Source organism: Tursiops truncatus, chromosome 1, assembly GCF_011762595.2.
Source record: "Tursiops truncatus isolate mTurTru1 chromosome 1, mTurTru1.mat.Y, whole genome shotgun sequence".
Taxonomy (NCBI): Eukaryota; Metazoa; Chordata; class Mammalia; order Artiodactyla; family Delphinidae; genus Tursiops; species Tursiops truncatus.
The window spans coordinates 54,858,783-54,873,760 of record NC_047034.1 but is presented as its reverse complement, the minus strand read 5'-3'; the positions used below and the strand labels follow the sequence as shown (position 1 = coordinate 54,873,760).

Below are 14,978 nucleotides of genomic sequence, written 5' to 3'. Positions count from 1 at the left end.
CAGTGAGTGCTCTGCTGTCAGCCTTCCTTTATGCAAGATTGTGGGTGCTCAGTTGTTGGCCTACCCAGGAACACGATGATCTGCACTTTGGAGCAATTATTTAATTTGGGGCAATTACTTGTAGGTGTTCTTCAAAGTGAAGGTTTTGCCAGGCTGTGACTGAATTTTGAAACAGCAGCTTCGCAATCAGTTAAGGAACTACTCCTTCACACACACAAGGCTGATCTCAGTCTGTTGTCACTGGAGGAAGGTGGTGACCCTTTCTTTTCACGGCAAGCTGAGTTTCTATTGCTTCACATCCTGCAAGCAGTCAGCTAATTTTTGTCTGTTTTCAATATGGAGACAAATAATAAAATTTGGTTTTGGTAGAAGTCACCTATTTGTTATCTTTCTCCTCCCTGCTCTCAAAATGTACTTGCCTTTAAATGGGAAGAATCACTTTAATCCTTTAGGAATTAGAGGCCGCATTAAATAATACCCAACTAAGTGATTCATTCATTCATTCATTCATTTATTCCTTGAGCCATCTTCTCTAACTTAGCAGTTAAGAATATGAGTTCTAGAGTTATACTGTGTAAGTTTAAATCCACTTAATAGCTGTGTGACCTTGGGAAATTTAATTTGACTTCTCTAAATCTTAATTTTCTTGTGGGTAAAATGGAATTTCAGGTTGTCGTGGGATTAAGTAAGGACATGTTTTTGGTGTAATTAATTTAGATCTTGGCACATAGAAAATATTCAGTGGATGTTGACTCATTTATTATCTTGCACTTGGAGTTAGACTTTGCACTATAAATAAGTAGCCATAACAATGTATTTACTTGTTGTTTTTACTCTTAATAATTCTGCAAATGCTTTAACCCTTTCAATCCTATTAGGAACACTTATTTACCCCTCAGTAACAATCAAATTGCTACAAATTACATATTCCTGAAGAGGGAAGCACCTTGAAAATATATAACAATTTTTTTCTTTTAAAAATATATCTCAGCTCAATTAGGCAAAAGTTGGACCATGTAAAAGTAGGTGGACAACAAAATAATGGGGGATTTAGTTCATATGGTGGCTTGGGAGAGTGAAAGGTGGTTCGCTTTTAATTTACTTCATTGTTGACTAGCAGGCTGAGGACCAAAGCTTGCATTGACATTGTCATCTTAAAAACAACCTATTGGAACTTCCCTGGTGGCACAGTGGTTAAGAATCCGCCTGCCAGTGCAGGGGACAGGGGTTCAAGCCCTGGTCTGGGAAGATCCCACATGCTGTGGAGCAGCTAAGCCCGTGTGCCACAGCTACTGAACCTGCACTCTAGAGCCTGCGAGCCACAACCAGTGAGCCTGCAGGCTGCAGCTACTGAAGCCCATGCGCTTAGAGCCCCTGCTCTGCAACAAGGGAAGCCACCGCAATGAGAAGCCTGTGCACCGCAACAAAGAGTAGCCCCAGCTTGCTGCAACTAGAGAAAGCCCACGCGTAGCAACGAAGACCCAATGCAGCCATAAATAAATATATAAATAAATAAGTAAATTTATTTAAAAAAAAAAAAAAAAGCAACCTATTTGTAGTGCCCAAATGTTGGCCTGAGGAAGGTTACTGTAATTTAGTGATACCTCTCATTGTATCCCTAAATGGGAATAAGTCTTATTTAAAAGAGAAAAATAGATATTTTTAAATATCTGACTAAAGTTGCCTTTTTTATTCTCTTCTTAGGAAATCAGGATACATTTTGTAGTGAAGTAAAGCACTGGGTAGAATAGCAAGTTTTTCCTGATTTCCAACAACTTAGAGGTCTAAAAATACCTTCGTTTGCACAGTCTGGCCACACTATTCTACTTCAGTTGAAGGCTTATGAAGTCTTTACTTTTCTTCATTTTTGTGGATAATATCTAGGGTTTCATGTAAGCAGGTGCAATAATACTTTATTATTATGAACTTATTTAAAGAGTTTACATATATAAAATTTTCTGATAACTGAAAGTTACCTCGTTAGCTTCCCAAACTTAAAGAAAATCTACTTTTTATTTAAAACACAGACTATGCTCCCTTAAGCACGATGTTTCAAATATAATGTAAGCGTTCGTTAACATTGCTGAGATTATCACAGTGAACTAATGTTAACTATTGAAGGGCTATTGGCTCCACTAAATGAGCCCGGACAGCTACACATTTTTTTTAAAGTTTATCTTCTGTTTCTATCAGAGCTAATATTTTGATTCTGGCAACTGTCTCAACAGTCTCTGCCCCTAACCCTATCTACCACATACTTTGTCTTTTACTTTGCTGCTTCTGATATCTGTAAACTATAAAATCGTATTACCAAACTAATTCTAAGTGTAAATGAAATTAAAATTGAATAAATTTTTTTCCTGGTATTAGTGAGAGCTATTTTGCTATCTAAAGATTTTTTTTTTTCTCCAGGTTCTTGTTTGTGTTTTCCATAGCTCAGTTGTTCAATAGTTTGACTTTGAGATCATTGAAAAACAAGGTTTCTTACTGTCATTTGATGGTGATTCTACAAATTGGTCTAGTTAGGTCCATATGGAAAAGAATAAATCCCAGAAAATTTGGGGATAGCTAGTATAGTTCATTCATTTGGTCATCATATAAGCCCTTATTAAGTACATTACACCAGCACTGTGTGGTGAAAATGCCCTTAAACTACACATTAGGAGGCTTGGCAAATGATCCTAGCCTGCTACTACTAAATGCATATATAACCTTAGACTAGTCAAGTTCATATGCTGAAAAATGGGAATCATAATACAGGTTGTTATGTGGATCACTGAGATTTCACTCTTCCTGTGAAAGCAAGCAGGCAGGGGAAATGTTTGGCAGGGAGGTTGAGAACATAGCAGAGTTGGTTGTACTCTGGAGTGGAATACCCTGCAGGGGTTTGGGAAGGAGAGGGAAGAGTAGGAGACTGGTTTAGGAGAAAGGACCAGAGCATTTTTTTTTTTTGCAGTACGTGGGCCTCTCACTGCTGTGGCCTCTCCCGTTGCGGAGCACAGGCTCTGGACGCGCAGTCTCAGCGGCCATGGCTCACGGGCCCAGCCGCTCCGCGGCATGTGGGATCTTTCCGGACCGGGGCACAAACCTGTGTCACCTGCATCGGCAGGCGGACTCTCAACCATTGCGCCACCAGGAAAGCCCCAGGACCAGAGCATTTTGAGGATTAGAGAACAAGAGACAGGAAATGTTTACATTGCCAGCAGTGACTAGAAAAACAAGAGCCAGAGACACTGTGGATTTAGTCCTGATGGCGGCTTGATCAGCACTCAGGTTGAGAGGATTCACTATGCCTAGCCGCTGTGACGTGGGGCTGGAGGATATGTGTAGCAGGGCCTACAGGTGGGCAGCAGCTAGCGGGTGAGGACCCAAATTTAGATGAGGAAAGCAAATTCTGCTTAATTGTAACCCTTGTTCTTTTGATTGTGATCGTGGTCTCCTTTTTTTCTCTAATTGTGATCAAAACCAGTGTAGAATCCTTGCTTGGAGTGGTGATGCACTCTGTCAATTTGATTTTGTCTCCTGGCCTGATTATACTTCCTACTGCTTTCTGATTCTTAAAGGATTAACTGAGTACACCCAAAACCTTCAACCAAAGATTTTGTGTTTATCATTCATCCCTTCTTACTATTATGTCATATGTTTGGTAGTTGAATATGAAAGATTAGCATATTATAACAGGAATGCACTCTAATTATGAAACTGAGCAGGACCCTCTGGGGCTCCCAGGCACGGAAACCTTTCTGCGTCCCATGTTCCTTATTTGCAGGGAACAGACTCCAGCCTCTGTGACCGTCCTGAGTCCCCAAAGGCAGATTCCAACAGTTGCTAATCAGAGAAGGGAGAGGATTCAGAGACAAGGGAGGAGCACCAGAGAAGGCCACCTGAGGCCAGATTAAAGAAACCAGAGAAGCCCATCAAGAGATTACCTGAGACCAGATTAAAGGAGTGTAGGCCTTTCACACACCCTAATCTTATCAGCAACCCCACCCTTGAACTGTTGCTCTAAAAGTCACCAAATCCTCCCAGTTGGGACACACAGTTTTTCAGGGCAGGAGCCCGCTGTGTCCCCCTTTGCCTGGCAAAGCAAAAAAACTATTGTTTTCTACTTCACCGAAAACTCTGTCTCTGAGATTCAATTCGGCACTGGTGCACAGAAGCCGAGTTTTCGGCATCAATTACCTAGTCCTAATTCTTGCTTCTGATTTTGGAGACAGTAAAAGGATGGTTTATTAAAGGTTCTTTGCATAACACATCTGGTACAGCTCTATATCCAGAAGGTAGATAGATTATATTTGTGACCAAGCTGAAGAGGGCACATCAAATAGACCCTGGACTTATGGGAGATGTCAGCTCAAATTTGAAAGGTCTTTCTTCTCATGTATGATGACTTGCATGACAAGGAAACTGCGTATTCTGTGGAAACTTTGTTTCTGACTCTGTCATCTTGAGCATTTAAGATTCCTGTCTCTTGACTTTAATATCTCAACATTTCTTCAGAGTCATTGGGCTGAACTCAGAGTCAAAATTCAGCCCCAGTACGGCTTCTTAACAAACTATTTAATTCTTTATTCATGAAGAAATATTGCTCTGGTTTTCAGGAAAAAAGGAACAAGGGAGTCTAGCAAATAGCCCCTAATTACCACCTCTAGCTGTACACATACTACTTGAAAGCAAGCACTAAAACAAACAACACAATAAGAACAGTAGGGGAAATCCAGTGTGATGCTTACAATCTGTCCCAGTTATCAGCGACACTATTTTTCTTTGTTTTGTTTTGTTCGCCACTGGCAGTTTAACCACATCACACAGATAAGACTTAACAAATTTCAATTAATAATTTTAGACTTTGGTGTCACTGCCATTTTGATCAAGGAACTTGACTTTTGCAAGCCCTGAGCCAATTTGTCGTAAAAACAATAATTTTATGTGAGCATTAATTAGATAGCACCTAAAATTTATAATAAGCCTCTCATAGAAGAAAAAATACCTTTAGAAATCTCATGTTTAATTATTATTGTATGTGAAAATGAAAACAGATTTTATTAATGATATACAGAAGTCTTGGGAAAATACTTAATAAAATCGTGATAGATGTGACAGTATTGATTTTGACTCTCTTTTTCTATTTCAGGGTTTGAACATAATCTTTCATGTAGCCTTGGCTCTCCTAAAGGTAAGTCTGTTTTTATGTTTAAGTTACTGAACTGTCTTACCTCTCTACCCTTGGAACTGGGCATCATTCAGTTTACAGCCTTTGCCTCATGCTAGATTCTTGAAAAAAAGAAAAAAAAACGACTTCTCTGAGGAACTCTGATCCTCTCTCCTTCCCCCATCCTTTTTTGTTGTTGTTTATTTCAAGTTTGGTTTTCTTATAATCCATTTAATCTTACTATCACAGCACTTTTTCTAGTGAGGTAAAAATATTTCCATTCATTCAAGTTGTATGATATGAGAAAAAAACCTGTTTTCTGTCAAAATAATGCCAGCTTTCTTCTTAAAATACTTATCATAATAACATCCCTAAAGGTGCCTAAACATATAATTGAATTATTAGAATGCTTCTGTAATACACTGACTAAAAAAGAAACTGCTACATTTCAATTTGCAGTTCTTTCTCTGATAGCTAGAAATTTATAAGACATGTTAGAATTCAATTATAATTACCTTGTTGGGTTTTATATCAACATATCAGTGCAGCTTTAAAAGTGTGGAAACAGCAAGACATTTGCTGCAGAGTTGATGAAAATAACCTGGTTGGTTTTTGTCCTTCAGTTAAAGATGAAGTTCTGTTATTGAAGGTGATAATTGCCTTGCTTATAAAAAGATGCAAGCTCACCCTTTTCCCAGTAAAATGTAATGGTTAAAACTGCAGACACCGGACTCAGACAGATTTGGTTCTAATATCAGCTCTAGTGTATGACTTTGGGCAAATTACTCAGACCCTGAATTTTGAGATAATAATGAAAACGAATTTATAGGATTGCTAAATGATATCATACATAAAATTCTCTTAACATAATGTCTGGAAAATTGTATCGCCTAATAAATGGTAGCTGTCATTATTGTGATTACTATTACATTGATGAAATAATTCAGAATTTGTTACTAGATTCCCTATAATTCTTCCAGATTTCCCAAAAGATAATAATCTGAATCTTCAGAGAAGCTCTTGATATTTTAGGAGAGGTTCCATACTTAACCATTAAATACCTTGATCAAAACAAAGGCATCACATAATATAGGCCCTATGCAACTCAAGATGTGGGCTGCTGCGCCTCATCTCTTATTCTGTTAAGCATTTGTTTTTTATGAAGTTCATAAACTGTACTTCAAACTTTTCATTAAATCATTTTGAATTTAGATATGAACAGTTCATATGACAAAGTTACTTTGGAAGTTAAGGAAAATATTTTCAATAAAGTAACAAGCGTCTTTGCGTATATCTTTCAATGAAATCATGGATCTCCACCTCATTTTTTTTTCTTGTCATTAAAATAAATCAAAACCAAAAGATGCTTTCTGCAGAGGGCTGGAATAAGACTTTTAGACTGCCTAAACAGTGAAAGTATTATGTAATTAAGACTAAAAACAATATTAAACCATAAAGTAAGTATAAGGAAGTCCAACAAAGTTTTGATTTTTCCTATCATGTCTAATTTTTTTGTTTCAGATATTACATCTTTCCCCAAATGCCTTTTCTCATTTTTAATGACCTTCCTTTACTAGTGCTCTTAGCCCATGCTTAGTCTGTCTTTTGCGGGTAACCTAGGACTTTGCCTCTGGATATCAGACCTGTACTCTGTGGCAGCCTAATAATTTATTCATCTGGTAAATTATCCCCCTGGTTGACAGGCTTTGGGGGCTTGATTGTATTGTTTTCATTTATTTATGGCCATGTTAACCCAGGCATGGCCTGTGCAGGGGACATTCTCTGGCCACTGGGCAGAAAGGCTTTTGTATCTTCTCTAGCAATGCATGGATACTCATCTAATATCATCTTGGAGAATGTCTAGTTAGAGAAAATAAAAAGGAGAGCTTTCCCATTACTATAGGTTTATATTTATCTCTCTTCCTTGTTTGAATCCTGGAGCTGACCTCACATAGAGACAGTACATACATAGGCTGCACTGAAGTGTACTTAATTGATCTGATTGCCCCACCTAGAAAAAGAATACTCCAAACACATTTGACAGTGACTAACTTTTAGCTTCTAATCTATCAAATAAAAGAATATAAACTTGTTTATATCAGGATAACACAATTAGGGATAGTTCAAAGTGCTTATGAACCCAGCCTAACTAATTTTCAGTATAGCTGCAGAGGGACTTTAGATTTCTCTGTATTTCTTGTGTTGAGGGGAATCAGAAAGGGAAATAACATTACTTGAGCACTTACTGTGTGCTAAGTGTTAACGTAGGTTATCTCATTAGCACACATCAAATGTGTTATTTGTAGGAGAATCATGAGCTGTGTTAGAGAAGATGATCTAATTCTCTCCCTCAGTTGATTATTGAGGGAGCCAAGGCCCCAGGTGGCCTAAAATCTTTTGGCTTAGAAAAGGCAAAGCTGAATTTATAATTTTAAACAGCATAAACATAGGTAAATGTCTCTGTTGCTCAGTATGGTTTATAGACACCTACTTTCTGAATGGGAGCTACTTCCTTTTGGGTTAGAAACAGTCTACCAGGCAGCTGGAAAGCTATTGAGCTAAAAGAATGATTTGCTCTAGTAGGTAGCATCATTAAATCATTTAGGATGTTGGCAGTGTCCACTAGGTAGGTTGGATATATTCCTAAAAATCTAATTCACTTATTATATGAAACATTCAGCAGTCATAGCATAGTACATTATAATAGATTGGAGATGATCAGTCAGAATTAATCTTAGCCACTTCATGTTGGCAGAGAAAATTTCCAATCAGAATAGGCTCTTTGCTTTCCAACAATGATTAAGAAGTAAATGACAGAATGTTTTTCTCTCCCCCACCCCCAAGCTCATTTTGTGTCTTACATGTGCTGGGATTGACATACACACACTACTATATATAAAATAGGTAACTAATAAAGACCTACCCTATAGCACAGGGAACTCTACTCAATATTCTATAATAACCTATAAGGGAAAGGAATCTAAAAAAAAGAGTAGATATATGTATATGTACAACTGATTCACTTTGCTGTACACCTGAAACTAATGCAACATTGTAAATCAGCTATACTCCAGTAGAAAAAAAGAAAAGTCCATTCATAACCCTACCCCAGAGGTAACCATAATAAAAATTGGGTATAAAATCTTTCTCTCATGCTTTAGTCTATTGAATATGTAAGCGTGTATTACCTACCTGCATATACACATAAATGTATGTATAAACAAATATGTTTTAATATGGCTTTGAGGGTTATAGATAAGAAGATGGGGAGGTAGTGGGTAAATCTAGAAGAACAATGTGAAAGGATGAACATATTTATTTTCTTTAAAAAAATGCTGTTGAACAAGACTGTTTTTCATTTAATAATATATTATGCATATCTTTCCTTGTCACTACACACATGTAGTGGTTAAAAGCATGGATGCTGGAGCCAGACTGGTTGAGTTTAAATCCCATCTCACACAATTTATCTGGTGATCTTAGGTAAATTACAGTTTCTCCATCTTTCAAATGGGGAGGTTAGTAATACCTATCCCATAAGGTTGTTGTTCAGGTTTAATGAGTTAATATACAGTTGGTGCCTGTAACTTAGTAAGCACTACAGTGCACCCAGGTGCTATTATTACACATAGAACTTGCTTAGCCTTTTAAATGGCTGCTTATTTTTCTGATGTATCATAATTTATTTAACCATTTTATATTTAATTTTTATGGACATTAAAGTTGTTTCCAGAGTTTCCCGTTAAGCAAAACTGTAACAAACATCCTTAAACGTCTATCTTTGCATACTTATCTAATAATATCTTTAGGATAAATTCCTAAGAATGTAATTGCTAGGTCAAACTATAATCACATTTTAATTTTTGATGCATATTGCAAAATTGCTTTCTGTTAGCAACCATACTCTTGAAAAAACAAAATTTCTAAATATGCACTTTTATGGACCCTGAAAGCAAGTTTTAAAACAAAGCAGCTTAAAAAGTAATTATTAATAATAATTTGTTTCGTTGTAAACAAATGAAACTCCTCAGACAGTTTTGAAGACTCCAATGTTATGTTCTTCTGTTTCGAAACATCTAGTTTTTTTAAGGAAGTCAGCTGATCCTGGCTAAATTTTAGAAGAATGAGCCTTAGCTTGGAGCGGCTTTATGTATTACATGAAACTTCTTAAGTATATATCTTTGATGTTTTTGGCTTTTCAACCCTCTCCGCTATGGTGTGTTTCCTTATCATTCTGTTGAAGCGTTTTTGGGCGTCACTAATGAAATCTAGTAGACATCTTTCCATTTTTATCTAACTTGATCTCTCACCAGTTATCAAAGCAGCATGACATAGCACTTCCTTTTCTCCTCCTCCCCCTCTTCCTCCTGAGGTCAAATCCCATCTCTGACAGTTTATCCAGTGATCTTAGGGAACTTAACAGTTTACCCATCTTTAAAATGGGGATATTAGTAATACCTATCACATAGGATTGTTGTTAGAGTTTAATGAGTTAATATATGATTGGTGCCTATAACTTAGTAAGTACTACAGTGCATGCAGGTGCTATTATTACATGTAGAGCTTCTCCTCTTCCTCCTCCTCCTCCTTTCCTTCTCCCTCCCCTCCCCCTCCCTCTTCTTCTCCTTCTCTCCTTCTTACATTCTCCTTTGGCTTCTTATTTTTTAATCTCCCTCTCTGCTTCTTCTCATTTTCCTTTACTCACTCCTTTTTTTGTTCCTAGTCATCAATTTGGAATTCCATTGACCTTCAGCCTTTATTCTGTTAATGTTACACATCACGTTGATTGATTTGCAGGTGTTAAACCACCCTTGCATCCTTGGGATAAATCCTACTTGATCATGGTGTATGTTTTTTTAATGTACTGTTGAATTTGGTTTGCTAATATTTATTTATTTAGTTAGTTGCACTGGGTCTTAGTTGCAGCAGGCAGGCTCCTTAGTTGTGCCTTGTGGGCTCCTTAGTTGTGGCACGTGGGCTCCTTTTAGTTGCAGCAGGTAGGGTCCTTAGTTGCAGCTCTAGGGCTCCTTAGTTGCGGCTCACCTGCTCCTTAGTTGTGGCAGGAGGGCTTCTTAGTTGCAGCTCACAGGCTCCTTAGTTGCGGCATGTGAACTCTTAGTCACAGCATGCATGTGGGATCTAGTTCCCTGACCAGGGATCGAACCCGGGCCCCCTGCATTGGGAGCACAGAATCTTATCCACTGCGCTACCAGGGAAGTCCCTGCTAATACATTTTGTTGAGGATTTTTGTATCCATGTTCATCAGCGTTGTTAGCCTGAAATTTTCCTTTTTGTAGTGTCTTTGTCTGGTTTGGTATTAGGGAAATGCTGGCATCATAAAGTGAGTTTGAAAGAGTTCCTTCCTCTTCAGTTTTTTGGAATAATTTGAGGAAAATAGGTATCAACTCTTCTTTAAATATTTGGTAGAATTCACCTGTGAAACCCTCTGGATGTGGACTTTTTTTTGTTGAGGGTTATTTGATTATGGGTTCAATTTCATTACTAGTAATCAGTCTGTTCAGATTTTCTGTTTCTTCATGATTCAGTCTTGGAAGATGGTATGTTTTTAGGAATTTATCCATTTCTTGTAGGTTGTCTAATTTGTTGGCATATGATTATTCATAGTATTCTCTTATGATCCTTTGTACTTTGTACTTCTGTACTTCTTTGTACAGAGCTTTGTACTTCTGTGATATTGGTAGTAATTTTTCCTCTTTCATTTCTGATTTTATTTATTTGGGCCCTCCTCTTTTTTTCTTGATGAGTCTGGCTGAAGGTTTATTGATTTTGTTTATCTTTCTAAAGAACCAGCTTTTAGTTTTATTGATCTTTTCTTTTTTTGGTCTGTATTTCATTTATTTCTCTTCTGGTTTTTATTATTTCCTTCCTTCTACTAACTTTTGGCTGTGTTTGTTCTTCTTTTTCTGTTTCCTTTAAATGTAAAGTTAGGCTTTTTCAGTTAAGATTTTTCTTGTTTCTTGAAGTACGCCTGTATTGCTGTGAACTTCCCTCTTAGAACTGCTTTTGCTGCATCTGAAAGATTTTGGAACATTGTGTTTCCATTTCTGTTTGTCTCAAGGTTTTTAAAAATTTCCCCTTTGATTTCTTTATTGACCCATTGATTGTTTAATAGCATGTTGTTTGGTCTCCATGTGTTTGTGTCTTTTCCAGTTTTCTTTTTTTTTTTTTTTAAAGAAGATGTTGGGGGTAGGAGTTTATTAATTAATTTATTTATTTTTGCTGTGTTGCATCTTCGTTTCTGTGCCAGGGCTTTCTCTAGTTGTGGCAAGCAGGGGCCACTCTTCATCGCGGTGCACAGGCCTCTCACTATGGCAGCCTCTCTTGTTGTGGAGCACAGGATCCAGACGCACAGGCTCAGTAGTTGTGGCTCACGGGCCTAGTTGCTCCGCGGCATGTGGGATCCTCCCAGACCAGGGCTCGAACCCACGTCCCCTGCATTAGCAGGCAGATTCTCAACCACTGTGCCACCAGGGAAGCCCCCAGTTTTCTTATAATTAATTTCTGGTTTTGTATCATCATAGTTGGAAGAGATTCTTGATAAGATTTTTATCTTCTTAAATGTATTGAGACTTGTTTTGTGGCCTAACATGTGATCTATCCTGGAGAATGATTCATGTGCACTTGAAAAGAATGCATTGTGCTGTTTTTGGATGAAATATGCTGTATATCTCTATTAAGTCCCTTGATCATTTAAAACCAATATTCCCTTATTTATTTTCTGTCTGGATGCTCTACTCATTTATGTAAGTGGCATAATTCAAGTCCCCTACTATAATTGTATTGCTGTCTATTTCTCTCTTTATTTCTATTAATATTTACTTTATATTGGATTGGCAAAAAAATTTATTTGGGTTTTCGTAAGGTGTTATGGAAGAACCCAAATGAACTTTTTGGCCAATCCAATATATTTAGGTGCTCCTATGTTGGGTGTATTAATTCTTTCAAATGTTATATTCTCTTGTTGGATTGACCCCTTTATCATTATGTAATGTCCTTCTTTGTCTCCTGTTACAGTCTTTGTTGTTTTTTTTTTTTTGTTTGTTTGTTTTGGTTTTTTTTTTGCGGTACACGGGCCTCTCACTGTTGTGGCCTCTCCCATTGCGGAGCACAGGCTCCGGACATGCAGGCTCAGTGGCCATGGCTCGCGGGCCCAGCCGCTCCATGGCATGTGGGATCTTCCCAGACTGGGGCACGAACCCGCATGCCCTGCATCAGCAGGCGGACCCTCAACCACTGCGCCACCAGGGAAGCCCAAGTCTTTGTTTTAAAGTTCATTTTTCTGATATAAATATTGATATCCCAGCTTCTTTCTTTTTGTTTCCAATTGTATGGTATGGTTCCAATTGTATGGTATATCTTTTTCTATCACTTCACTTTCAGTCTGCACCTGTCTTTAGGTTGAAGTGAGTCTCTTGTAGGCAGCATATAGGTCTTATTTTTTTAACCATTCAGATATTCTGTGTCTTTTGTCTGAATTTAGTCCATTGATGTTTAAAGTAATTTTTGATAAGTATGTACTTATTGTCATTTTGTTAATTTTTTTCTGGCTGTTTTTGTAGCTCTTCTCTGTTCCTTTCTTCTTCTCTTTCTCTCTTCCCTTGTGTTTTGATTGTTTTCTTTAGTATTATATTTAGATCCCTTTCTCATTTTCTTCTGTGTATTTACTATAAGTTCTCTCTTTGTGGTTACTGTGGGGTTTACATGTAACATCCTGTGCATGTACAGTCCCTGTGTTTCATATTTTTGATGACACATTTTACATCTTTTTAGTTTAGGTATCTCTTACTTATTGTATTTTTAATTAATTTTAATAATTTTGTCTAACCCTTCATATATACTTTGTAAGTGATTAATCCACTACCTTTAGTATTTGTTTACCTTTTTTGGTATGATTTTTACTTTCATATGTTCTCATTATTAGTGCCTTTCCTTTTTAGTTTAGGGAAGTCCCTTTAATATTTCTTATAAGGCCAATTTAGTGGTGATGAACTCCTTTAGCTTTTGCTTATCTGGAAAATTCTTAATCTCTCCTTAAATTCTGAACAATAACTTTGCCGGGTAGAGAATTCTTGGTTGGCAGGGGTTTCTTTCTTTCAGCATTTTGAATACGTCTTGCCACTCTTTTCTGGCCTGTTAAATTTCTGCTGAAAAAAAATCTGCTGATGGCCTTATGGGGTTTCCCTTGTAAGTAATAAGTTGCTTTTCTCTTGCTGGTTTTAAGAGTCTCTATCCTTAACTTTTACCATTTTAATTATAATGTGTCTCAGTGTGTTTCTCTTTGGATTCATCCTATTTGGAACTTTCTGGGCTTCCTGGACCTGGATGTCTTTTTCCTTCCCCAAATTAGGGAAATTTTCACCTGTCATTTCTTCAAATACTTTTTCTGGCTTTTTCTTTTTCTCCGATCCTCTTGAGACCCCCTATCACGTAAATGTTATTTCACTTGATCTTATCCCAGAGGTCCCTTAATGTTTCCTCACTTTTAAAAAAAATTAATTTATTTATTTTTGGCTGTGTTGGGTCTTCGTTGCTGTGCACAGGCTTTCTCTAGTTGCGGCAAGTGGGGGCTACTCTTTGTTGTGGTGCATGTGGTTCTCATTGCGGTGGCTTCTCTTATTGTGGAGCATGGGCTCTAGGTGCATGGGCTTCAGTAGTTGTGGCATGAGGGCTCAGTAGTTGTGGCTTGCAGGCTCTAGAGCACAGGCTGAGTAGTTGTGGCGCAAGGGCTTAGTTGCTCTGCGGCATGTGGGATCTTCCCGGACCAGTGTCCCCTGCATTGGCAGGTGGATTCTTTTTTTTTTTTTTTTTTTTTACGGTACACGGGCCTCTCACTGCTGTGGCCTCTCCCGTTGTGGAGCACAGGCTCCGCAGGCCCAGTGGCCATGGCTCATGGGCCCAGCCGCTCTGCGGCATGTGGGATCTTCCCAGACCGGGGCACAAACCCATGTCCCCTGCATCGGTAGGCGGACTCTCAACCACTGCACCACCAGGGAAGCCTGGCAGGCAGATTCTTAACCACTGTGCCACCAGGGAAGTCCCTTCCTCACTTTTTAAAGTTCTTTTTTCAGTTTGCTGCTCTGTCTGGGTGTTTTCCGTTGCTTTGTCTTTCAGCTTACTGACTTGTGCTTGTATTTCATCCATTCTGCTGTTGGACCCTTCTAGTGTATTTTTCAGTTTAGTATAATTTCTGTTTCATTCTTTCTTATATTTTCTGTATATTTGTTGAAGTTCTGTCTGTGTTCTTCCATTCTTCTCCTGAGATCAGTGAGCATCATTATGATCATTATTTTGAACTCTTTATTAGGTAGATTGCTTATCTCCATTTCATTAAGGTCTTTTTTTCTGGGGATTTGCCATGTTCTTTGGTTTGGAACATATTCCTCTATCTTCTCATTTTGCCTGTCTCTCTGTGTTTGTCTGTATGTATTAGGGAAAATGCCTATCTCCCTCAGTCTTGAAGGAGTGGTCTTTGGTAGGAGCTGTTCCTTGTGGCCAAGAAGCACAATCTCCCCTGGCCACCAGAACCAGGCCCTCTATGGGTATCTGTCACGTGGGCTACATGCACCTGCTGCTTGTAATAGGGCTGAGACTCCTGTGAGGGGAGGGTGGAGCTCCAGGTGCTCACTTGCTCAATTGTGGCCCATCTGCTGCACAGGGAGAGCAGGACTCAGGGCCCTGGCCCAGCCTGGCTTCTGCTGGGCTGCTATGCAGGGAGGGCAGGACTCAGGGTGCTCATCTGTCCCAGCTCTGTGTGGAGTGGGAAAGGTTAAGAGCACTCACCCAACCAGTTGTGACTCATTTGCTG

The 14,978-nt window shown here is 38.4% G+C and overlaps 1 protein-coding gene across 7 annotated transcripts in view; it reads left to right on the top strand.

Moving 5' to 3' along the window:
• RABGAP1L (RAB GTPase activating protein 1 like) overlaps window positions 1-14,978 on the top strand; it is a 682,857-nt gene that overhangs the window by 483,580 nt on the left and 184,299 nt on the right. For all 7 annotated transcript variants that reach the window (XM_073804143.1, XM_073804149.1, XM_073804154.1 and 4 more), the window contains one exon: window positions 5,135-5,176. In XM_073804143.1, coding sequence (XP_073660244.1) covers window positions 5,135-5,176 — 42 coding nt within the window. The remainder of the gene's footprint in view (window positions 1-5,134; window positions 5,177-14,978) is intronic.